This window comes from Myripristis murdjan, chromosome 20 (genome assembly GCF_902150065.1).
Source record: "Myripristis murdjan chromosome 20, fMyrMur1.1, whole genome shotgun sequence".
NCBI lineage: Eukaryota > Metazoa > Chordata > Actinopteri > Holocentriformes > Holocentridae > Myripristis > Myripristis murdjan.
The window spans coordinates 10,996,964-11,023,827 of record NC_043999.1 but is presented as its reverse complement, the minus strand read 5'-3'; the positions used below and the strand labels follow the sequence as shown (position 1 = coordinate 11,023,827).

The 26,864-nt window shown below is 41.1% G+C and overlaps 1 protein-coding gene across 2 annotated transcripts; it reads left to right on the top strand.

Moving 5' to 3' along the window:
• Window positions 1–116: 116 nt before the first annotated feature.
• On the top strand, window positions 117–25,062 carry smchd1 (structural maintenance of chromosomes flexible hinge domain containing 1). Of its 2 annotated transcripts, XM_030079794.1 has the most exons (47): window positions 117–413; window positions 2,531–2,606; window positions 2,770–2,928; window positions 3,132–3,214; window positions 3,356–3,489; window positions 3,722–3,836; window positions 3,998–4,117; window positions 5,112–5,278; window positions 5,364–5,457; window positions 5,591–5,804; window positions 5,950–6,067; window positions 6,736–6,919; window positions 7,021–7,218; window positions 7,312–7,425; window positions 7,810–7,916; window positions 9,523–9,605; window positions 9,715–9,828; window positions 11,523–11,600; window positions 11,735–11,848; window positions 12,325–12,469; window positions 12,841–12,940; window positions 13,956–14,028; window positions 14,495–14,634; window positions 15,341–15,469; window positions 15,581–15,805; window positions 16,606–16,754; window positions 16,846–16,931; window positions 17,052–17,170; window positions 17,826–17,987; window positions 18,099–18,227; window positions 18,334–18,413; window positions 18,504–18,661; window positions 18,792–18,910; window positions 19,595–19,656; window positions 19,765–19,852; window positions 20,082–20,213; window positions 20,353–20,508; window positions 20,616–20,739; window positions 21,052–21,171; window positions 21,287–21,372; window positions 21,471–21,593; window positions 21,707–21,888; window positions 23,055–23,164; window positions 23,728–23,798; window positions 23,894–24,068; window positions 24,163–24,321; window positions 24,425–25,062. In XM_030079794.1, the coding sequence occupies exons 1-47, from the start codon at window positions 243–245 to the stop codon at window positions 24,538–24,540; spliced, it is 5,961 nt and encodes a 1,986-aa protein (XP_029935654.1). In that variant the 5' UTR covers window positions 117–242; the 3' UTR covers window positions 24,541–25,062. The 2 variants fall into 2 exon arrangements, with proteins under 2 accessions (XP_029935654.1, XP_029935656.1); XM_030079796.1 differs by lacking the exon at window positions 7,312–7,425.
• The last annotated feature ends 1,802 nt before the right edge of the window (window positions 25,063–26,864 follow it).

The window sequence follows — 26,864 nt, the reverse complement described above, 5'->3', positions numbered from 1 at the left end:
CAGAAACTTAAAGCGGGTAGGGCGGGGCTTGGCGGAATGCGGGTGGGAAGAAGAAAAAACATACCCACACGCCCACACGCCCACATATACACACACATGCACAGCACACAGGGCATGACTCGCACCGCAAGCTAACTGGCGTGCCAAGTTTTCTTTGCGAGGCTTTTCTGTGCAATTATCAGCTCTCGACGTCCACGACCTGTTTAATGAGAGTCGTGTTAAAGTGAAACTGCGAGGGAAGCATGCCGAAGAAGTCGGAGGTGCATCAGTTGTCCGCCTCCTTCTCGGAGGAGGCGAAGAAGCTCCGGAGGATAGTTGTTTTTGACTGCCGCTTCGAAAACCTGGAGACCGTCGAGAAAAGGCTGGACACAAGCGGTTTGGACTATAACGACTTTCTCCGGCTTGTGTCTAAGGCAATGTCGACTAACATCAGCTATTAACACCACCTTGCTCTCTGTTCAGGCTTGACAAGGACAGTTAGTTAGAAAACTGTTACAAATTTGCAATTATTGCCTTTTCAATAGTGTTTGTTAGTGGCAGGTAGTAACATGAATCATAATGATGGTCATATTATAACAGCTGGGAATGCGGCAAGTCTACATTCATTCATAATTGGTGTGTTATTCATGCTGCTCCCTCTCATATTAACCCTCCTATTATCTTCAATTTGACCCCATTCAGTCTTTAAACACATCACAAACATGTTTAATGACTTTTCCCTAATTTAATGGGGCCAATATTAACAACGTGCTGTTTTCAATGGCCTACAGACATTTTCTAAGCATCAGTGTCTCTTTAGGGTCACCTGGGCCTCGGGCTGTTTTGGCTGTATAAAACGCACACACGGTTTTGTTTTAGTTGGTCTGAGTGACACTGAGGAACTGTAACATGCCATTTATAATATATAAACAAAACTTCCCTATGCTTTAAGGCCGTAACTAACATAACCACACCTGTAGCGGTGTGAGAGCCATTGATAATTAATGTGACATTTGGGAGGGAGAAAAACTTGATTTCCACAAGGACTTGGATGTAAAAGTTGGGGTGTTGGTGTGGTAGGTTTTGTTTTATTTAAAGGAATGTTTAAGTAGTTAACAAGACATATTAAATACCAGACACAAAAAAAACTTGGGAAGCAATTTTTATTACGGTCATTGTCTGGAGGTTTAAATTACAAATTATGTGTATATAAAAAAAAAAATTGTAGTAAATTTGAAGACCCAACACAGATAAAGGGGATATGATAAGCAAGCAGGTAGAGGCTAGGACAATCTAACATGTTCAGAAAATGGTTGCATCCGTTTACTGTGATGCAGCTTCGAAATTAGAAAACATCATTTTACTTTATCAGGATATCTAGACTTAAGAGAGACAGGACATCTTCAGAAGTGTTACGAGACTTTGAGTCGTAATCGCTTATCAGCGGTTCCCAACCGGGGGGGCGCAGAGAGCCACGGGGGGTCGCCAAGCCCTCTTGATTATGAGGGGTGTGGTAATTTAATTATTTATTTATTTTCGTTATGTGTTAGTATTTAACTTATTTGTGACAAAAAAAAAAGCTTAATTTGGGTTAAAAGCTTAATAATTAGTTTGAATAAATAAATAAAATGATATTAAAGAATTAAATCTAGACTCTAGATTTAATGTTCTAGACTCTAAGGAAAGTTACCTGACGCGTTGGCCAGACAGTTCATCCGCCACATGGATCAGCTTCAGGAGGAGATTTCATCAAAGAGTTCGTCATTAGCATCTGCATTTCTCAGATGTTAATGAACATGTCGCAAAAGACCCATGGGTGATGGACCCATTTCTTGCGAAAGAAGAGAATGTGGAGTAGGCTACCTTCAGGCCGAGGATGAGCTCATTGCCATAAAATCCAATTCTCTCTTGAAGCTGTTCTATGATGAACATGGATACAAGCGCTTCTGGCTCGTGAAAGAACCAAGAGTCGCACCCAGACTTGCACATCACGCGCTCACCAGATTTCTCTTGCCGTTTGCCACAACGCACCTGTCAGAGATTGCTTTCAGCGCTCTGGTCACCATCAAAACAAAGGCACGCTACAGGCTTGTCGTGCACAGTGACTTTCGTTTTCGTTTCATACTGCTATTGTTTATTCCAGAGACGTTTTAATTTGTTTATTCTCATTTAAGCAGTGAAATACAGCCTCAGTCAGAGCTCTCAGTAAAGGCCAGGCAACCTGTGTTACTAAAAGTATAAAGGCAATAAGAAAAAAATCTGTTCACCACCTTTATTACCACATTTCAACATTACAGCATTTTTTAAAACTCTAGCAGTGAATATGTTGAAATAAAGGTAACAAAGTTATCATTACTGGTAATTGGTCCCTCAAGAAAAAGGTTGGGAACCACTGGCTTAAATGTATGCCTGCAAATGTGAGGCACTCTGAGTTGCTTGTGCTTTTGGTCACATTTTATCAGTGTAGTGTTGCACAAGTTCAGCTGACACTTAACTCATGGAAAGTAGCATTTGACTGGTCACTCACTTTGGATATTATTGTGTCTTACAGAAATTTGCTATCCCTCCAAATGAAACCTTTGTCGTGACGACAACTGATCGAATGGTGTTGGAGTTTGACAGCTTTGGTGAGTGAATCACACCTCGGTGGTGCAAAAATAAACACTGGTAGTACTTACAACGTTTGACAACAGAAACATAGATCTAAAGTGCATTAAAACAGTTTTCATTGTTCATACGATGCATACAAGGCAAGTCGATAAACTGCTTGTTTTCTGCACCTCGTCACAGCCAAACTTCAGGATGGCAGCACCATTGTCTTGCTGCAGAAGGAGAACCAAGTTTTGCCAGTTGCCACAGAGGAGCGCATTGTGTTCCTCCCTCACTATGATACGATGGTTCGCAGCGGCATGTATGAGTACTACGCCAGTGAGGGCCAGAATTCCTTACGTGAGTGCTTAAACAATCTAAACTATGTCAGAATATGTGCAGTCAAGCTTGTATAATTGAGATAGACTTGTAGTTTTGGCTGCACATCACTTACCATAACCAGCTCCTCACTAAATGAAGTTAAAATGGCTAGACAGAGACAGATCAGGCATTGTATGTACTGTGATATAACTGGCTAATAATGTCATTTTAACTCTCTGCAGCCTACGCACTCGCAGAATTGGTTGACAATTCACTCACAGCAACAGCCCGCATCAAAGGAGTCAGGACGATAGAGATTCGAATGGTTAGTCGTGGAATTTGTCTCATTTCATTACTGTGTTATTGATCCTCCCACATTTCAAAGTCTAAAGCATGAATGAGTTTGAGGCTCTGAATCTGAAATGGAGACTCACAGATCGCTGCCTGTTTTTGCTGTGTTGTCTAGCTGTTTGATGAGACTCTTGGGAAACCTGCGGTGATCGTCTTAGACAACGGGTGCGGAATGACGTCAAAGCAGCTCAATAACTGGGCAGTGTACCGTCTCTCCAAATTCACCCGAGAAAACAGCAGCTTTGCAAGGTTGGTCTACCATGAGTAACAGCCCTCCCACATCATCAGTTTTAAAGTAATTTGGTACATTCAGCACTGGGACATTTTTCTTTTTTTTTTTTTTTTTGCAAAGGCTGTTATCATGATACCTTATACTTTTGAGCTAAATATGGCCAGAATTGAAATAAAACATTTTCTTTTTTTTGCAATGCATGTTTATCGCCTAGTAAAAAATTCTGTTCTTGTGTTGCCTTCACCACAGTGATCGCGAGGCCTACGTCCGGCCGGATCCTGTCCCTCGCAGTCTCAACAGCGACATATCCTACTTTGGAGTTGGAGGAAAACAAGCTGTTTTCTACATGGGAGAAACAACCAGGGTAAGTGAAAGATATCTGGAGATGTTGGATGGTAGTAGTTTTCATAATGCACACTAAAGTGAAGCAGCATTGGCTGCATTAATGAAGAGTTGATACATATTAGTATGCATAAAAAATACACAAGTCCAAAAATGCCAGTAGCTTGTTTTCTCTTTTTGTAGATGATCAGCAAACCAGAAAACTCCCCGGACGTTCATGAGCTGATCCTGTCAAAAGAGGAGTTTGAGAGGAAAGAGAAAAACAAAGAGGATATTTACAGTGGCTTTATCCGAAACAGGAAAGTAAGTGTTCTGCTTTAAATAGCTCTTTTCAGAAAATGTATCCTTGTAAGTTTAAAAAAAATGGTTGATAGTTACAGCTTTTCTAATCTCAGCCTTGTGAACTGAAACACTGGTGATGTGTGTGCGTCAGTGTAACACACAGCAGTTTAGCTGACTCAGTTCCTATTAGCCTTCACTAGAACAGCTGGAGTGAGAAGAGACTATTTCTCTACAGTTCTTTAGAGAAAAATGCTCATGGACTATACTTACTATAAACAGACCCTTCCAAATGTTTTGAAAACTAAGAGATTACACTGTGGATACTAAAGTTCATTTTTCCAGCTTTTCTTATTTGTTGGATGGCATGCTGTCACGTTTACTGTAATCACTGGTAGAGCAACCTTGAAGTGATGAACACAAATGGGACACCCAAAGCAGAAACAAGCAACTAAGTGATGATTATTCCACTTTTTTCTCAGTTGAGTGTCTTCACCTCAGTTCAGTGTAAGTTTTGCGTAGTGCACCTTTTAATAAGTTTATTCGATAAAACTAAAAGAATTATGCCTTATACTGTCCAAATGTGTGTGTACTATGTGATATGTCTTTTCCCATATATTTACCGCTTAATTAGGTTTTTCAAGTGGCCCCAACTATAACGTACAATATCCCCAACAGCATTTGAATACAGCATCTCCTTGCTGCTGTTGTGCCAGTTGAATCAGTGTCATGATGTAAATATTTTGGCCACACTGTGCAGTCATTTGACAACTGAAAACATGGATTATGCTGTTTGGAGTAATCTTGTATCTTGCATAATTTTTTTTGTCATTTTTGGAGCTCCACAGTGACAGTCTCTATTCACTTCAGTTGTTTTAGGGAACTTGCATAAGGACAGATCATAACACAGTATTTTCATTTTTGGGTGAAGTATTCCTTCAAGATGTGGAGTTCTCAGTGTCCATGTTAACATCTCCACGGTCTAAAATCTGCTTGATGTTTCATCTTCCTCCTGCAGCCCGGTGACTTCTCACATGTAACTCAAGAGGATGAGCGTTTTCTCCGTGAGCTCATTGATGAGGAACCGGGCAAGGAAAGCTTCACAGCTGTGGTCATCACAGGAATTCGGCCTGAACATATCACCTTTCTCAAACAGGACTTCGATTTGTGGACCCGAAAGCTGGCGTGAGTTCACTCACATATGTATATGTACTGTTTGACTGATATAATCCATGTTTTTATTATTATTATTTTATTCTTCACATTTCAGCCACGTATATCACTACTACATTCATGGAGTCAATGGGAATGATATGAGACCCTGCTATGAAAATTCAGACAACCTCCCTAACATTGACATTCAGGTACGACTGCTGGTTTGAAATAGTTTCATTTCACATCACAGTGATTTCTGCTTCTTATCTTGCATGTGGTTTTATGCTGTGTGTGTCCAGTTGTTTTGCCACTGATTTGCTGGTTATTTGCTCTTTTAATCAGATCTTTTTGCGGGAGAAGCCTCCCAGATGCCCTCGTGCGATCAATCTCAGGGAGATTGACAATGACATGCAGACTCTGTACATAAATGCCACTGCTGACACATTTGAGTTTAAGGCTTGCACTAAGTCACATAGCACAGTAGAGGGAGTCCTGAGGTACCATCCCTTCCTGTATGACCGTGAGACCTACCCTAAGGAGACTGATCCTGCACAGGGTAATGCAGCTTTGAAAAATAAAAGACATCGTGTGCATTTGCTGTCAGACATCTTTGACTTTTATTAGATTAGATTCATTAACAGTGTAGCATTTTGCAAACACTCATGAAGTTATGGCTCTTCTTTTGGCTCTTGTTTTATTAGCTTCTGTTGAAGATGATGATGAAAAAGAGTCCGGCGTCCAGGATCAAGCAAGGGGGAAGAGGCCCATATTTGATTGTTACTGGAATGGACGGCTGATACCTTACACCACAGTGTCTGAGTAAATAAATGTTTTATCCATTGATCGAAGAAAATATATCTTGACTTTCAAAGGCTAGATAAAGGACAGATTTTGCAATACATTGTGACTCGCTGTTTGTCCAGCCAGTCACCAATAACATGCACCATTTTTTAAACTTCATTTTCTCAAACAAGCCTCTTATAAGGTCTAAAGCAGAACAAAGAAAATAAATAGATTATGTGCCTTGTATAAGTATTATATACTTAAGTATTTTGTCTCAGTTACATTTGTTTCTGAACACCAAAAGATATTTTTTGTACAGACAATTTAGTTTTATTAAATCTAGTAGGGCAATCCAATTATTCTATATGCAGAAACTTATAACTTCAATAAAATACAGTTTTGAATGACAAAAGCCTTTTAAATGAAAGAAAATCAGGCTTGAGATCAGCGTCAGCAAGTTAGACTTTTAAATAAAATGGTAGTAGATACTGGTTAATAAAAGATGCATTCTTTGAGTCCCTACTTTAGATATTTTACAGGTTGAATATTTCATTCTTAGGTTTAGAGGTATCAGTCAGATAATGATTTTGTGTTTATAAAATGGAGAAATACTATTTGAGAATTTAAAGAATTTAAAAATGAAACGGTTGGCACAGTGAATTGTTTATGTGGGTTTTTGTTGTTTGTCTGCCCATTTCCTGAAGGTTTGACTGGTGTGCTCGGCCCAAGAGAGGAGCGCCCGTGGCTCCCGAGTGTTACAGTCGGTTCTCGGGGGTGCTCTTCACTGACGACAGATTCAAGGTCACCACCAACAAGCTCACCTTCATGGACCTGGAGCTGCAGCTGAAGAACAAGGACACCATCTTCACACGCGTTGTTAATGGACAGGTGCGCATACACCAACACACACTTCTCTTAGGCTCTGGGAACGTATCGCAGACCCTCAGATGCTTTTTGCTGCTGTTACTGATTAATGTCAATATCTGCAGGAACAAAGAGTTAAAATTCAGAGGGAGTTCACACAGTGGCTGAAGACCTGCCATGAGAAGTTGGACAAACAAGTGCAGTTTCTTGGCTTCAATGAGATCATAACACGGACAGATGGGGTCCCTAAGAGGATGCAGTATCCCTGGTCGACCTTCTCTTCCATCGAATGGGACGGCAAAACATTTAAAACGGGCCAATACGTGAGCATCGGCTTTTTGTTTAATGAGTGATATTCTTTGATCTGCACTTGGTTTGGATGGTTCTAATTTAATACTCTGCACTTTTCCACACAGGTGAAATCTCAGAACACTCAGCCCATTTTCAATGGGTCCGTGGTGCGGTTCATGCTATATGGAGATCATAGTGGTGATGTGTTTGCCACAGGGGGACAGGTCGAAATAGCACTGGTGAGAAGGGAATTACTGAGTTTGCATTAAGAAATTAAATGCTAGAAAGTTTCTAGCATTTAAAGCTGCACCAGGCAATTTCACTCTATGGCAGCCCTAAGTGGAAGCAGTGGGGACTTTATTATCCCCAAAAAAATCATGTCCATGTCCAATCCAGTGACCATATCCCACATCTGAAAGCAATTTAGTCAAATCAGACAAATCTGTGAGATCTTAGTTTGTGTGGATTGGCCACTCTTAACTCTAATTTAGGCTGATACAGACAAATCTTTATATGGACAAATCTTGCCTTGTACAGCTTGAAAATTGGTTCTGTCTCTCTCTTTGCTTTTCAAAGTTTGCAAGTATTTGTCTTCTTGACTGATAAACCTTCTGTTGCTTTAGGAACCAAAAGAGCTTTATGACATGACCAGGACCATCCCCATATCCAAGATTGACCGGACCACCACCACTGCAGCCATCAAGAGAAGCATCCATGACGAGTTGGCAAAGTGAGTAAGCAGTTTGAAGAGGGGGCTACATTTCTATTCATTTATGTGATTTAAGAGGTAGGTTGCATCTGTTGAAGAAAAAACATTTTAGTCCAGTCTAGAAGTTTGCTGTAATGGTGTGAGTTTATTGAAGCATACCGGCACACTGGTGAACTCACCGACGCAGAGAGTATCTGGGGCGGTGAGCTGACCAAGAGCAATGAGTATGTTTACATGCACACCATATTCCGGTTTTATTCGGAATATTGATTGGCTGATTGATTTTATTGATTTATTTCGGTCAATTAGAAGCAACAGAAAAAAAGAAAATATCAGCAACAATGCACAAGTAATATTCGCAATATTCCGGTTGCACACAAGTCATGTAAACACGCACCGAACCCGATTAAGGTCATATTCCGGTTTGAGAAAATTCCAAATAAGACCCCTGGCATGTGTCTGTTCCAACCGGAATATTTAGGCATGTAAACACCTTAGTCGGAAAATGCCCCGAACCGGAACATTCAGTCACGACTGCGCATGCTCAATTCGTAAGGAATTCTGGGGCGTCTTTGTTGCTATAGTTACTGCAAGCGGGGAAAACGACATGGCGCACACTACAGCATGGCGAAAAGCAGCAAGAGCCAGGAGACTGCAGTCTGTCTTCAGCTAATAAAAGACTTAAATATCATGGAGTATATCGATGGGAGAAAACATAGAGATAGCGACAGAAGAAGAAGGAGAAGACCGGAATATGGTGTGCATGTAAACATAGTCATTGAGTACAATTACATGCACACCATATTCCGGTTCAGGTCAATATTCCAGTTAAGGTAACTGCGCCGCGGCAACTGGAATATTCCGTTTACATGTTACTTGGCATGTTCCTGTGTTTTGGCGTATTCCACTCTCTGACGTAATGCGACACTCAGCCGCGGGGGGCAGCAGCACACATATACGCGTCTGGTCTGCCGGAAATACAGAAGAAGAAGAAGAAGAAGAAGCAGCAGCTGTTGCTATTTCAGTGTGACCTTAATCAGGTTCGGTGCATGTTTACATGACACGTGCGCAACCGGAATATTGCGAATATTCCGGTTAAAACGGGAATATGGTGTGCATGTAAACGTACTCAGTGACTACAGACGGTATGTAAATAGGCAGAGAACAAAAGGTGAGGGAAGGTATTGTAAGGCAGTGATCAGGTACGATGCCATTCCGAATGGGAACAAAAGACATGAAGTGTTGGTGTTCACGCCCACAGGATTAAAGGCCAGGGCCAGATGACAGGATGGGCCAAGGTCAGACGATAGGATGATCCTGTCCATTAGCAAGTCTGAATCAATCAGGAAGTCTGAGCTGCCCAAAATGTGTAATTTCCTTTCACACATCTAATCTGAATGATTGTATGCGACACATTCCAGATACTCAAAAGGGGCCTTCATATGTCCGTCTGCACTGCGCATTGATGGATATTTTCTGAATTTATTATTAATTAGATGTGGTTCAGAAGCGTGAATGTGTAATTCCTATAAAGTGTTGATGTGTTTTACTTTCCTCTGTCATACGTCCTGAGCGATACTTAACTAGAGAAAGGTCTAGTCAAGTCTGATGAGTCTCGTTGCTGCAGGCTTCCTGATAAGCTGAATTTGGGCTGGCCGGAGAGCAACGCCTGGTCACAGAACGCTGTGCGTCCGGCAGGGACTCCACTAGGTACACCGCTATACTGTTCTAAACTGTGTGTACTATATTATACTGTTGACTTGCCGAAATTTGTACTTTTTAATAGTGCCCTAATGTTATCTTGATTCCATCAATTCAGGACCTATCACTGTAGACATTTTGAACAAGAAAGGGGAGCTGATATCCAAGTTGCCATCTGCGAACCAGGGAAATGTGAAAAAACTCACGGTTGAACTCAAATTACTCTGGCATGGTAAGATCATCAGTGCTGCCTTGACGTTTCTGAATGATTAATGAAGGTTGTATGTGCTTTTCTTTCTTCATATAAAGCAGTTGATTATAATTATCAGCTAACTGACAGGGAAAATCATTCAAGTACATATACCAAGAAGATCAGTTGAAACTTTAATGATTAATATCAGGGGCTTGGTGGGATCATAACAAGAGTCAAGGACGGTGGTAATAACCAATCTGAAAGACTTGTTATATGGGGGTGACTTACGGGGTCTGGTAGATCGCAGGAAGAATATTTATCTAAAATAGTGCTGAATAGGCGTTTGACCCACAGATAAAGGAGAAACAGATGTTTAAGAAATTACATGAAGAGTCAGAGCCGAAGAAAGTTTGAAAGATAGAGGCTAGTGTACACATGGGACACTATGTTCTCCTTGCCACCCAGGGACATCTAGCACATTAGTGAAGGGCCTGAGACATGCTCGACGAAGCAGAAAGCAATAAAGTAAAGACCCAGTTGGGAGTGTTGAAAAATAAATAACTTGGAGCGGTTGTCTAGGCAGAATGCACTCAAATTGCTGAGATTGGCAGAAACACAAGCATTTCTTTACACATGCATAACTTGGTATAGTAGTATACCTAAAAAAGATAAGCTTCAAAAAGCCCAGAATTAAATTAATGAGGGTTGTCCTTAATCTGAGTCCATGTACGTACATTAGTCCAAACTGTTTTAAGGAGGTGAATTTCCTCCCTGTTGAAGGTAGAGTTCAACAGTTACAACTTCTCATGGTTTTTAAGATTTTGCATGGTTTATGTCCAAATTATTTTCCCACATATTTTCAATTTGTTGTGGTTTCCCATGGCCTGAATACAAGAGCTAGTTTATGTAACCTGAGGCAACCTAATCTTAAAAGTGAGGCATGGAGAAGTGCACTCCTCTGTGTGGGGGCAGAGGAATGAAATAAAATCCTTAAATTATGAGCAGAAAGTTCAACAAGTTGTACAAGTTATCATGATGAACCATCCAGCTGTAGGTATTTAGGTTGGGTTTCTGAACTTTCTCTTTTACTGATTTATCTTCACTTGCACTTTACCCTAATACACACAGATAAATGAATAAATGAAGAAAAAATGATCTGTTGCAGTTTCTTGCTATTACCAATTCTTGCCTTCCTCCCAACCATGAATTTCAAGGACCGCAGTGGAAATTAGTCATGTGACTTTATTTTATTGTTTTTAATTTTATTGTACTGTACGCACATTTGTGCACTGTATTTTTAATTAGTCAACGGGTTTTCTTTTATGCCACGTCCAAGGAATAAAGTGGTGCCAAGCAAAACAGATTATCGTGTAAAGGAAACTCAGTGTTGTGCAACAAAACACAAGGGGACTGCAGTTATAAGAGAACTGAGAAAATTAAATTAACATTTTACAGGCCCTTTGACAGTTCAAGGATTTTTATTGTTAAATTGGTTACTGATCATTCAAAATGAATCTCTTGCTCTTTTAGTAAACTTAATTGTACTTGACAGCAGTTTATTCACCAATATTCATTCCCCACTTCCCAGATATTGCCAGAAGGCTGTTCTCTTCGCTGCTGCATTCATAGACGTCTTTTCACATGATTTGTTTGTCAATTCCTCCGTGTATTTAATGCATTGTGTTTGGTTGTAATGTTTGTAGTCAAGTTGTCTGTTTTCCTTTCATATGCAGGTCCGACTGGCAATCAGGAGATAATCTCTTGCGTCGCCCAGCACGCAGCAAAGTGGCATTACTGGTTCAAACCCATAGGTAGACATTTCCATATTTGTCAGTCATTTTCATTTTGCTCATTTGTTTGAGTGTCCTATTTTTATGTTCATTGATTCCCAAAGCGTCACACATTATTCAGAACTTGTCATTCAAACCCTGGTCATCTTTTGCAGCGTCTCTGAACAAGTTGGGGAAGTACACACTCAGTCTGAATGCCTTGGTTAATGAAAGTCATTCCTTTGGTGGAAAACAGCTCCCAAGCTACAAGCTCCATTTCACCATCACAGGTAACAAAAAACAGAATAAAGTCTCTTAATATTGCTTTTACACTGACCTAAAATCCCACAACCATCCAGGATTTGAGCTCAGGGTAAACAACTTAACCCAGCGTTTGAGCCTCAGGTAATTATTGGCTTTGGCTCTTATCAGCAGAGGTGTAAACAGGTCATCTGCTAATTTACGTGGCATGATACAGGACATACTCTGCATTTTAGGTTGGCAATCCTAACCTAAGTGTAACTTCACCCGATGTACTGTAGTAAAATAAATTACCACTTAATTGCATCTTTGAATTTATGTCTAAATATTTCTTAATAGTGCTGTTAATTTCTGCTAATTTACATGGTGTAGCAGGATTTTTTTTAGTATGTTGTCCCTGGCAAACAATTTAAAACTTACATGCTGCAGTGTAAAAGCGGTCAAAGTTTCATCTCAGCTGTGTGCGCTCAATGCCCTGATTTCGGTCACTCTTGTTTTCTGTCAGAGGGTAATGCCACGACGTTTGTCGTGGGTGCAGTGAGCTCTCCCCTTCATGTCGGGGTGCCGTTTGACATCCCACTGGAGCTCCGGGACGCACACGACCACCCAGCTCAGCCCCCTCCTGATCTCAAGCCTGTACTTGAATGCAGGTGGGTTGCTTTGATTTTCGATTGAACTGAGAAGGAATGTCTTTTCCAGGCTTGTGTTGTGGATTATGATTGTTGAGATTGTTTCGCAAATAACATTGGATTAAATAAATTTGTAAGTGATGGGTTAGAGCATGAGCTTTCTTCTGTTATTTCTTATAAAACCTTCCGGATGTATGTGTTTTTTGTCTGATGACAATAAAATTTAAAGGTCGGGCAGCAGCGTCCCATGGTACGTTTATCTTTCAGCAGCTGCCATGTCAGAAAGGTTTACCATAGATCATGTTTTGTCATTTATTTGCCAGATGTGAACTGTGGCCCCAGCAAATGGAGATGTTTTTTATTTTTTTTTAATTTTTTTATTTTTTTTGCAGTGGCCTGAATGTGAGTTACAGGGGAACGAACACCACTCGGACCACTTTGACCATCAAAGATGTCAAAGCATTGGGAAAAGTGAAGAATTACCACTCTAAGGTCAGAGCAGAAGATGTTTAACTCTGTCTGTGTTTCCTGTGTGTTTGGAAAGGTTGGTGGGAAATAACTGACTCAAATGTATCGTAGATTAGGATTCCTTTGAAGAGGATTTTACTGATTACTTACTTACACTAAAGAGATGCAACTAACGCAGCTCTTCACAGAGCATTGAAATTTGCTCGCATATTTTTGTCTGATATGAGCAGAACAGCAGCACTGACCATATGAATGAATATGGGAGAGCGGGACAGCGAGGTAACTGTGGCAGGAAGGTGTTTTGGATATCAGATATTTTTTATTTAAATAACAAAAATGGTGGTGGTGGACATAATTTGGCAACCAAATTAGGTTCAGAGAATGATAAATCGAATTACAACATACATTTGGAAGGTAATCGATACTTAATCATGGCACACAAGGTTATACCTATACCACTGCTGTTTTTTTTTCCTACTTGGCGTGTTTATTTTTGTTGTGAAACCGATCTTAAACTACATTCCTAGTGGGATTACCAAGGTTTTTCATAGTCATAAATTTTCTAAGAGTTGTCGATGTCCTTTTCCTCCCATGTAGGAGGGATAATTAAAGGGAAAATCCTGACAACATACAGACCTAAGAGATCAAAACCAAGCCTTGAGGTCACTGCAGACGCCAAACCAAAATGTTTGTTTATACGACAGGGATTTTCAACAGAGTTTGCACAGGGACATAAATTTCACCCGGATGCCACCAACCAGTGCTCATGGGTGAGATCATAATGGTACAAAAGAGAGCAAACAAACAGGAAATTCCACTAACAATTGAATGATGTTGAATGTCTAAACACTGAAATACTGACAAAACACCCGAAAAAATCACATCGCTAGTGAAAGCAGTTTTTTTCCGGTCAGAATATCGCATTGCCCGCCTTTTTTTTTTTTTTTTTTTTTGTCCCATTAAATGTGAAATATGTCTCTTTCAAACTCAAGTGAGAGCCTCTTGGTCATCCCAGGCTTGTGTGTATTTTCTTTCGCAGACACATGACCTGAAAGTGGTCTTACCCGGCCTCACGCCAGACTCACAGATTGTCAAGATCAGTCTTCTCCCTGGTAAGACTGCACTCGTTAATCCATTTGGAACAACAGCTGAGCTTTTGTGGGCTTGATAAAGCCGTAACAATAGTCTGTGCGTGAATCTGGACACAATAATTTACAGACAACAGACAACCATTATAGATCCCTAAGTTTTTTTGCTTGTTAAACAGCTTACAGGCCATTTGTTCTTGGGTTATTGGTGCCATTTTAGTTAAAATAAACACTGGCTATTCCCACATGATAGTATCCCTGGAGGGTTGGTATTGAAAACAAACACCCTTTTGTGTGGGTAGGAATAGACAGACAGAATGCACTAAGTAGCAAATGTCATCCAGCTGTTTGAAGTGGTAATTTGTTAGAAAACTAACAAAAAATAGAGTCACAGGCCCTTCAGCAATGTGGCAGCTTTTTCCATGAAACTGAAAACACCCCGACAGTGTATAAAACAACAGTCTCTGAGTGGCCTGTTAATATCTTTCAGGAAATCCACATTCGCTCCACGTGACACCAGATCATAGCCCAGTCAAAGTGGAGAATGGAAACTCTTTCAGCTTCAACGTGGAAGTTCACGATGAAGCCGGAAACATCACAGCTCAACCCAAACTGGTGGTTCGCTGCCAGGTATGGTCACGTAGCTGCTTACACATCATGCAGTATTTTACCGTCACTAAAACACTGTACATGTCATCACCCCTTTTCAGCTGAAAGGGAACATTTTGATTAACGAGCATCATGAGATTGTGAGAATATAATAATTCAACACCCCACTATGTTGTCATACTTGGACTTGGACTTGGACATGCTTCATTTAGCGAAATGTGGTGTCCGTGTTTTATAGCAGCATGTCAAGCCATCTAGTTGAGCAAGAGGGTGTTTTTGTCATGAGAGTATTAGTGGCCTTGAATGGCCACAGTCAGTGGGAGCCATTTAGAAATGTAAACGCTAGGCATCTTCTCATGGAAGGATGGGAAAACAAGAGCATCTTTCACTCAAACCTCACATATGTTCATTGTTATTTGACTTATTGGGGTTAAACTCTCTAACATCTTAAACTAATTTATTTATTAACTGCTGACACTCTGACAGCAAATGTGTTTATTTAATGTCAGTTTTATGTAGAATCCCCTCATACCCGTTTATCAGCTTTTGTAGTTTAGGCAACTTGTGTCTCCATTTCATCTTTTTCCCTCTGTATGTGACAAAAATGCCATGTCTTTCTGAGGATATTCTGTTGCCTCTTGTTGTTTCTCTGGATAAAGGGAGGCATTGTGAAGTTATGTGTTCTGTGAAGTGACTTGTGTTCATGTTTTGCTTTGTGGATCTCCAGGTGCAAGACCTTCCAGTGGTGGTCGCTGACTGCAGCCGCACTGGAGCTGGGCCCCTAGCGATAAAGCCAATAAACCTGAAAAATATGAATGGAAATGAGTGTATACTCAGAGTTAAATTTGACATGCCTGTAAGATTTTCTGTCTAGTTGTTAAAAAGTTTCTGCACAATTTAAAGTGGTTAAAAGTTTGGACATGATGGCTCCATCCCTTTCACCTGCTCTTGGTTGTTTTTCTGGCAGGGTCAGAAGCACATAGCTGCGGTCCTGAGGGAGCTGAAGGTGGTGCCCAGCACGCGGGTCTCCCGGATCGAGGTCTACACCCAGACAGATGACTGTCTGGTGCTCAAGGACAAGGACAAGATAGAATGGGAGGCTGGAGACTTGATCAGTAACCTGTACTACAAACTGTTAGATGAGGGTGGCAAGGAGGTTCCTCTCACTGCTAAAATAGCCTCCATGATCAAGGTATGTCTGCTGTGTTTACATTCACTAGTGCAGTGATTCTCAGTCAGCAGGTTGGGCTGCAGGTAGCTTCTGTGTGGACAAAAAAAACTACATCTTCATCGGTCAAAGTATCAATTTCAAAACGTACTTGAAGGAAAGGGGTACTTCATGTAGTTTTCAGATGGCTCACAATGCATGAAAGTATTGAGACTTATTGCACTTTTCATTTTCCAAAATCAAACTGAATGGCTCTTGAATTAGCTGATGTGTGGACCGTGATTATTGACAGGACAAATGTGAATCCCAAGGAAACACTAGCTGAGAACCACTACACTATTACACTTGTGTATGCTTTGTGTTGTCAATGTCAGGGCGGATTTCATCTCTATTAAATAAATTCTGCTGGCCTGGCTGTGTGGCAGACAAAAGGAACTGGAATATAGGGCCGGGCAGTAATTAAATGTTATTGTTCACCATATTTCACCAGAACAATATTGTGAAAAAATAATGGCATGGAGTTGTTGTGATTTACCGCTCTGTTTTTGAAATAAGCAAATACTAACATCTGAAAGAAATTAGCATATTATTTGAAAATTTGTTTTATAGCAGTTACACATTTCCATGCACTTCTTTACTATTTGTCAGCAGAAATTGCCATGTTTGTATGTAAGAATAAAATCTTGGGGTTATTATTTTGACCATATCACCTTGCCCTACTTGAAGAGTCAGTGTGTGTCACTCTGTGCTCACTTTCACTGCTGTGAGGTCGTCATGTTTGTCTCTGACCTCTCACTGTTTTTTTTTTTTTTTTTCTGAGTCAGGTTAACTGGACAGCAGATGGAAGTGTGGCGGATCTGGTTCAGGGGAAGCTGCCAGATGTGCAGGTGCCGAAGCAGGTGCAGGGTGAGCACTTCTACCAGGTGTCTTTCCAAGACCAACACGTGTCTGTGAACACCTCCTTTACTATAGTGTAAGTGCCACAGTTATCATTAAATATTCGTATACCAAAATCCATACTGCATCGTCTGATTGGACTACATCTGTGTTTGTTTTGTATTCAGGCCTCGTCCAGATGAGCCAAAACACCTGAAAGTCACACCGAGTCAAAGCACAGTTAGGATGGGGGAATTCCTACCAGGACAGATCAGTGAGTGTGAACCTGATCACCAGAAAATTACAGAATAATATCCTCAGTTGTATTGATGTGTGTCAGATCTTTTAGGAAATGGTTGTACACCAAATGAGAAACTGCTTGCTGCTCTTACAGCCTTAGCCCTCACGGACCAGTATGGCAACCTCACCAAGACGCTAACCCCCACCTGTGTCGACAACGTCACCGTGGAAGCCGAGGGTCTGGACAAGTCAGCTGTAGCTGTCACATGGCAGGTGTGAGCACAGACGGCCTGAACAATATGATAAAAACATTCACATTACAGAAAAGATAATGCTGTTATGATATGATTCACAATTTTAGTTATAATGATAATTTTTGCATCATAATTGGCATTTTCTCTGAAAATGGGCATCTCTGTGCTTTATGTAAAATGGACTTTGTCACACATTTTACCTTCATCAAAAACATTGCAGCTCCTGCCATTCAGACATTGCAATTGGCCATATTTTGATTTTGATCATATGTTTATTAATTGTCAGCCCCAGAACATAGTTACACTGACCTGTAATTCAACATTCAAAGGTTCTGAAATTTCAGTCATTATATATTTGCCCCATGTTTGTCCATGATCAAACACATAACGAATTAACCCCCATTAGGTCGATCTCAGCCCTCTCCCAAACTATTGAAGTTTGTGCCATCTTTTTAATGTTCCAAAAAAGCATAAAATATCCATCAAATTTCTACAAACAGCTTGTATATAATCCAAAGGTTTTTTTTGCATTGTTTCTTAAGAGAGCAACAATTGTCTGTAGTCTTCCACCAGAGCACTGTAGTGTGCATGCATCACCATGATTAGGATTCCAGTATGGGGGATATTTTGTTTTTTAATTATGTAATGTGGTCTTTTGTTTCTGTTGAAACCAGGAGAGCAGCTGCTCTGTTGTGGTGACGGGAGTGCGGTTCAAGTCTGGGACCCTTGGCATCAGAGAGCTGTGCTTCACCTGCCGAGGCTTTGTGGCGCAAGTCAGCATCAAAGTGACTGCGGGACTCCCCGCGCAGCTCACTCTTGTCAGTGGGCCAGAGCAGGTATGAGAGGACACAGGCGCTCTTGGCTACTTAGCTGTGTTTTTTTTTTTTTTTTTTTCATTTTCAGCAGCACAAATTAACTTATTAATCCATATGCTGTTTATATAAAAGCCCTTGCAGGTGTTAAATGAGCATGGCATTCCCACACCTTTCATCATCCAGCTGTGTGACCAGTTTGGAAACCCCTCTCCTGACCAGAGGGTTGTGGTGGCACTGAAGTCCTCATCCAAAGCACTGAGGGTTAGTTTGACAGAGAATACAGATAAGGCCACTCCCACTTGAACTTGAAGGTATACTGTATGATCTAGTTAAGAATAATTATAATGAGATCTTTTTCTTATTTCAGGTGGAGACCACTGTTACTTCACAACCAGTAGACCAAGAGGGAAAAGCCTCTTTCACTGTTTCAAGTGTGAGCGGACCAAAGTGAGTGTCACCTTCTTAGTTTTAGCTCCTGGAGATGTCATATTTTGCCAGCCTTCAGTGGGCAGTGTTGATACCCTGTTGCTCCACTAGGGGCAACTATGAGCTGGAGTTCAGAGGGTCCTTCAACAAGAAACCCATCCGTGGTCCCATGGTGAAACTCATCGTCATCCCTGATCCCAACAAGCCTGTCAGCCTGACAGTGAAGTATGACACCAACGCCAAGCTTCCTGCAGGAGGAATCCTCCCAGGTTTGTATGTCTCTCTCTGCCTGCTTCTCTTTTTGTGGGCTTATAGCATTACTTGTTTTGTTTCAGTGTGAGCAGCCAGTTTAGTCTCTGTCTGTCATCAAACTAAGGATGGCTGTGTGTGTTTGCTCAGTGTTTTCAGTCACTGTGGTGTCAGATGAAGGTAGCCCAATCAGGGGTTTTAACCCCGGTGCTGCGCTCATGTGGCTGTGGAAGGGAGTGGCAACGGGGAAAGAGCCGCCACAAGAAGAGGTGAGAGACTAGCACACAGCCAAATATGAATATTTTTTTCCTTTTTGCAACTTTTGGAAGGAATTAGTTAGTAGTACAATTTAGTTTTCTTTTCTATTGCTAATGTAGGACATCTTTAATTTCATGTACCCATTTGGAATATCTGTGTAACGTCTCGCCATCTATAATCTCAAGGAGTGCACTCCCAGCAGGTGATTTAACTTGTAGGTGTTTTTAGGTTTCACCTGTCACTTAAATGGTGAGAAACTGTCTATAACAGCACACTGGAGCAGTGTACAGCAGAGTATACACATGTTCCAGTGAAAGATATGCCTGTTGCACCAATAAAACAGGTTAGGGTGCACGGTGTCCGATCAGAGTAGTCAAAGTGTTGTGAAAACACCTGTCTGTTAACTTCCACATGCAGGTTTCCATTCAGATTGAGTTTAAATTTATCAGAGGACATCTGACATAAAACAGTATGAAAATTCCTTCGTAAAGAAACACCAAGGTTTTTCTTGCAAAACACAAACTTTCAGATGTGATTAATATCATGAGGATCTCAGTGATATTAATCCCAGGTGACCTGACATCCTCTTGCAAAGCTAATCCCACCCAAATAGGGTTTATGAACAAATAATTGATTGCAGCTGTAGTTCTTTGTTGCTGACTTATGGCTGCTTACAACCTAATTCTCTTATCAAGGTCACTCGTCTTATGTGCAGTAAACCCAAGAAGAATGAAGAGGATGATTGTCTTCACTTTAGGTAAAATGGTTTTAGATCTGATCTATTATTCTTCTACCTGAGGTAGTCCAGGATATTTAGAAAAATGTAAGGTTCTCTAATGCTGTTGTTTTGTGTGCTATATTTCAGAGATAAAAGCATCCCAGATCATGCTGGAAAATACACCATCCAGTTTGCTCTAAATTTAGGCCAAAGAAATATCCTGTTGAGTGAGCAGGTTGGTTGAACAAGCGGCATCAAACATCACCACACTTTGAAAAGTTATTTACAGACACTCAGCACGTGACTTTCAAATAAATAAACATAACTCCTTATGTTTTATGATGTCCAAGTTGTTTTCATGCCTGGTTTAGAGGAAAACACTACTTAGTACCTGTATAAGTTGTTTCAGAGCTATCTGTCATAATTTTGGCTAACTTACCCCCACATTGTTTCTTCTCTCTCAGTATGAAATAAACGTGGTGGCCAATGAACCTTTCAAACTGGCCCCCGATATTCAGCCACAAACCCCAGCTGTTTCCAACACTGATGACATTGCTCACCGTACCTTGGTGAAGAATATGACTCTGACAATAACGGTGAGCTTAAGGCTGTGGGGATAGAGCTAATGTTTACATATTGTAATACTACTCATAAAAATAGAGGTATTTGCCTTGTAAAGTTGCAGCCGGGCTACATATGAAGTGATGTCACTGAGTTTGTCTTGATTGATTCCAGGATACGTATGGTAACGCAGCAGGGCTGGAACTACAGGGGAAGGTAGTGGTTTCAATAAGGAACCCAAATGGCGGCAGTAACCAAGATCTCCCTCAGTTTCAAGACAACACCAGTACCCTCATATTGAGCCTGGAGGAAGGAAAGGTCCACATCGATGTAAGTAACGGCTGCACTGTGGAGTGTTGCTGGATGCACTACAGGCTCTGAGTTTTGGCTTTTAAGGTGCATCACACACATAATAACTGTAGATTTTCTCTCTGCAGAGGCTGGCTGTCATGCAGAACAGCCCTGGCCACGATGGCGGTGTGTATGTCCTGCACTTCAAACCTGAAGTCCCCAAGTATCCCACACTGGCTCCTTTTGAGCTCTCCTTTGGTTTTTACAATGGTACGGTGTGCTGCTTTTGGAACAGCTCTACATTATGTAGTTAAACACACAGCCAGATAGCTTGGCTAAAATGAGGACTTCAGTATGAATATTAGAGCTTTTACACTTGATTTATTTTTCACATAAGTCAGAACAGAGCTTTGTCACATGAAGCAGAACAACCAGGAAGGCGAGTACAGTTGTGGTGAAGTTTTATTGACTGAGATCAAGTCACAAGTGAAGCTCAGTGGAAACAGTAGTTTGGATTATTTTCCACATACCACAGTTTCAAGGTTTGGAATGAACTGTATTTGTTGTCTTCCTCTTCTTTAGATGCAGAGAACCAACAGAACATGTCCAAACTGTCCAAGAAGAAGGACGAGCTGTCCCACGCTATTGCTGTTTACAAAGAAATCTTTAACACAAACAAGGAACTTCTTGATTTGCTGACATGTAGGATTTTTGCTTCTTGCATTTAAATTAGCTGATGTTTTGTGTTTTCATATCTTCATGTTTATTTTGCTCTTAGAAACATGATGTCTAACTACTAATCCTTCTTTTATACCAGCCCGACACCAAGATGCAAGTAATAAAGAGGGAATCCTTAAAACTGAGCTTGGGAAAAGAAACATCAGGGTGACACAACTGACATCTGTAAGCTGTTAATTCTAATATCTCTGTTTTACTCCTGCATATATTGGAGATGTTGTATATATTGTTGCATGACATTTTCATATTTACAATCGCTATAGATCACAGATATTGACAAAGTCCTAAATGAGAAGACTGCTGAAATGGACAGGCTCAGGAACGCGCCTAGAAGAGTCTGCACTATTGCTGATCCCTTCAGGGGGCACCACGATGTTTTAGGAAAGGTAAAGTAATGCAAAAGACATTTAACCTGATTTACCCCTTTAACCGGTTTTGTTGTCTCCTTATCTCGGGGTAAAACTCAAAATAGTTTTACATATTTGCCTGTCAAACGCAGGTTGGCCACCTGGCCCTGGTGGAGGACGATGCCGCTGCTGTGGTTATCTCCTGGCACATCAGGGGCGACATGGATTGTGTTATCACCAGGACAACAGATGCAGCACGGAGGATCTACAACGACACCAGCGGCAAGCAGCAGGTCATGCCCCTCGAAACCATATACCGGAATCAAAGCAACAGGTACATCCTTAGATATACAAGAAAATACAGTGGCTATCAAAAGTCGTGGTTTCATGTTTTTTGCTCCCTCAAGGCCTAAAATGCCCAATTAATCAATTTTCTTTTACTTTAAACTAGACGTCCTGTGAAATAAAAGTAGAGACATTTCTGTTTAATTCTGACTATGTATTAAAGACATCCATTGGTCAGTACATAGTGGAAGCAGCTTTTGCTTTCATAACAGCAATAAATCCATGTGGTTAAGTCTCTACCAACTTAGCACATCTGGATTTAGGAATTTTCTCCCAGATTGTGAGGGGACGTCCTGTGAGCAGCCCTCTTTAAGTTTGTCCACTAATTTCCCTGAGAATAGGAACTCAGCTCCTGGTTCTGAGTGGGCTGCTCCAGAGGACTGATACTTTTTTCAGCTTTTACTTTGGTTTTATCTATTTATTTATTTTTACTGAAAACAGATTTTCACGCAAAGAGCACACCACCTATATAAAATAGATACTGTGTTATGAAACTGACTGCATGCATAATCACAACAGGAATGGATGTTCTTAATCTTGCACCCAAAAGTTTTGGAAACGCACAAAGCAGTTGCCACGTACATGAAGTCACCACACCATTCAGTTGTTGCTTTGCTCTACCAGGGTATTTTTAAGATATTTGAATTTTTGTTTATACCAGTCTGTTAATGTAAACCTAATAATTTATTTATTACTAAAGGATTTAATGTTTTTAATTTATCCCTCTGCCTCCCCCACCCAGGTGTATGTTCTGCACATGTGTAGGAATTTTCCACAATTTTCTTACCCCAATGTGCAGGTAGTTAATTGTCAGAAGAAAGAGAAAAGACAGACACAATAGATTTTTGTTTCAGACAATCAAAAGCAGACATTTCAAATGCATTTATTCTTGTAATTTTAGTACATAGCACATTGTAAACAAAGTCCCTCTTTGTCTTACAGATTTACACTGCAAGTGTTGATAATTACTTTCATCATATGCGTAGTTATTTCAGATTTTTAAAGGGAGATCAGGACAGTTGCACCACTTCAAACCTCTTGCTGGGGTGTGTTGATTGTGTTGATAGTTACTGCTACTGCTACATGCTGCTCAATGAGAAAATGTGCAGAATGTCCCTGCGGTCCATTCCCTGATAAGACGTGATTTGCTTGCAGACCCATGCCCCACATGAGAAATGGCCGGTGTCTGTTTGCCCCAGTTGGGAACCCGGTGCGCGCCAGAGACCTCCTGATATACCCCGAGAATGCAGAGTGCTGTGACATAGGTGAGTTCCTGTTCTTGGTGTAATTATGCCTATTTGTTACATTGCACATGAGTAGTACCAGGCCGGTTCTCTGTGTGTGTGCTGCCGTCAGGGCAGTTCCTCCCTGCCCCCTCCCCTCCTGTTGGATTTTGGGTAAATGGTTCCAGACTGAAACCTGGGATATAGTGTCTCTCTGGGGGCTTTGCTGCTGGACTGCCAACTGGACCTCTTCCAACAGTAGACTTTTAAAATGACTTCCGATGTAGTAGCCATGCCTATGCACTTTACAATTTGCATATTCCTTAATTTTCTTTGCATTCAGATTTAATGTATGAAAGTAGGTTCCCACTGTTTTTACTGATAATGGTGTCCTGGAACAGATTTACAGTTTGTTTTTCCTTTGTTAGGCTTCTCAACAATGACACATAATTCCTGTTTTAAATGAACATAATGCATGTAAGAAAAAAAGTCACCGTAAAGCATATCATGTCCTGTGACACAGTCTTATTGTGGCACAAATTGTGAATTCATTGATTTACGGTACTACAATGGGATGGTGATAACTCCTTGTGCGTTTCTCTCAGTGTTCAGAACCATTCTGGGAGACACTATTTTGATGGATAACCTGGACTCGGCAAACAACTACAGAAAGGCGGTGAGTGGGTGTTGCAGTTGCAGCTGTGCTGTTAATAAAACCAAAAATAAGATGGTCGGCTGTTTTATTTCCTCTAAATGTTCTGTTGCTTTCAGGTGGTGCAGCAAAACATACCGTGTCCCACCATCCTGACCAGGCAGGGGGAGAGGATAAGTGCCATGGGCAAGTTTGGGGGCGCACAGAACCGAGCCCCTTCCATTGAGAGATTACAGGGCCTCGTGTTTGGGGCGCCTCCCCCGCAGCAGTACCACACCTTAAGTGAACAAATAGGTCACATCTCTCATAGTCTTATTTCAACTTTGGTTCATTTCCCTGTGACCTCTGTCAGTCGAATTGCTCATTAATTTTTCATGTTGCTTAACAGCTATGCTCCATCAGTATCGGGCGGCTCTGCAGAACAAAAACCTTACCAGAAAGGAGCGTGACAACCACATGAAAAAACTGAAGGCGCCTGATATGGTGCAAAAGGAGGTAGATATGGAGGAAAATTTGAAGCAATTGGAGGAGATCAACAGACAGCTCGGTACGTTTGAAGGTGTGCAAGCGTGGTGGAGGAAAATAAATGCCAGCCTTTTATGCTTGTGTATTTATTGTTAATGCTCACTTGTTCTGCACTCTCCCTCTAGCGAGCACCTCTCTAATGAGACAAATGAAACGCGGTATTGAAGATGCTGGAGCGCCATCACACATCTCGAGCAAGAGACCGAGGAGATCCAGAGATCCTTCGCATCTCAGCATTTGAGCATCAGCCAATGTTGTTTCATTTTATTTTATTTTGTTTTGTGTCAAATTATGTATGAATGTTCACTAAATGTGTACCTATAATGAGAATTTTGATTTGTACAATTTTATTTATGTACTGTACTTTTTTATATACTTATATTTAATCTTGTATGCAGTTTAGGAGGTTCTGCTTTTGTACTTTTGATCATTTGTCTTGTTCTCTGTGGCATGGTATTATTTCCATAAATTGTATACTTTGTATATCAGACAAAATACATTTTACTATGGACTCTCTTGACTTGACTTTTAAATTTTATGCCCCTCCCAATGGGTGTAGATCATTTCTCTAGAGCAGAGGTCTTCAACATGGGGTCTGCAGTGTGTTTTCAGGTGATCATTTCTCCCCTGTGATAAGACCAATTGGATTTGTGAGTTATACTGTTGGAATGCCAGTCCCCTTTACAATAGGGTATAACTGTAAGGATGAGGCAACACCGCTAAACAAGTGGGAAGCACAATAAGCCATATGCTGTCAATTAAGTGCCAGTTAGGTACACCTGTTAGTACAATTTAAATTACCAACAGAAGAACATTGAAGGAAATTTTGATTGACTGAAAGGACATTGAATGGGATTTTGCTCCCCTCAAAAAGGGGGAGAGGTGACATGTTTAGCCATGTTGGTCATACCAATCGATTGACAATCCTTACAACTTATTTCTCATTGAAAAGGGGACTAATCAGGCTTTCTAACGGTATAAAAGACAACACCAATCGGTATTGTTAAATGGGAGAAATGATCACTGAAAACACATTGCAGAGGATTTTCTCCAAAAAAAAAAAAAATTGGTCGCTTCCCACACAATTACCGGTGTCACTCATTCCAGAAATGCAGGATCCTTACAAGTTGTATCTCATTGGAAAGAGGACCAATCAGGCTTTACAACGGTATAAGATACAACACTATTGGGTATAAATAAAGGGGAGAAATTATAGACTGAAAAAGCGGTGCAGAACTTTTTTTTGCCTAGTACATATTAAACATATACACTATATTACCAAAAGTATTCGCTCACCTGCCTTTACTCATACTATGAACTGAAGTGCCATCCCATTCCTAACCCATAGAGTTCAATATGATGTCGGTCCACCTTTTGCAGCTATTACAGCTTCAACTCTTCTGGGAAGACTGTCCACAAGGTTGAGGAGAGTGTTTATAGGAATTTTTGACCATTCTTCCAAAAGCGCATTGGTGAGGTCACACACTGATGTTGGTTGAGAAGGCCTGGCTCTCAGTCTCCGCTCTAATTCATCCCAAAGGTGTTCTATCGGGTTCAGGTCAGGACTCTGTGCAGGCCACTCAAGTTCATCCACACCAGACTCTGTCATCCATGTCTTTATGGACCTTGCTTTGTGCACTGGTGCACAGTCATGTTGGAAGAGGAAGGGGCCCGCTCCAAACTGTTCCCACAAGGTTGGGAGCATGGAATTGTCCAAAATGTTTTGGTATCCTGAAGCATTCAAAGTTCCTTTCACTGGAACTAAGGGGCCAAGCCCAGCTCCTGAAAAACAACCCCACACCATAATTCCTCCTCCACCAAATTTCACAGTCGGCACAATGCAGTCTGAAATGTACCGTTCTCCTGGCAACCTCCAAACCCAGACTCGTCCATCAGATTGCCAGATGGAAAAGCGTGATTCATCACTCCAGAGAACGCGTCTCCACTGCTCTAGAGGCCAGTGGCGGCGTGCTTTACACCATTGCATCCGACGCTTTGCATTGCACTTGGTGATGTGTGGCTTGGCTGCAGCTGCTCGGCCATGGAAACCCATTCCATGAAGCTCTCTGCGTACTGTACTTGGGCTAATCTGAAGGTCACATGAAGTTTGTAGCTCTGTAGCAATTGACTGTGCAGAAAGTCGGCGACCTCTTTGCACTATGCGCTTCAGCATCCGCTGACCCCTCTCCGTCACTTTACGTGGCCTACCACTTCATGGCTGAGTTGCTGTTGTTCCCAAATGCTTCCATTTTGTTATAATAGAGCTGACAGTTGACTGTGGAATATTTAGGAGCGAGGAAATTTCACGACTGGATTTGTTGCACAGGTGGCATCCTATGACAGTTCCACGCTGGAATTCACTGAGCTCCTGAGAGCGGCCCATTCTTTCACAAATGTCTTGTTTCACAGTCTGCATGCCTGAGTGCTTGATTTTATACACCTGTGGCCAGGCCAAGTGATTAGGACACCTGATTCTGATCATTTGAATGGGTGAGCGAATACTTTTGGTAATATAGTGTATATATAGATATATATAGATATATAGATAGATATAGATATAGATAT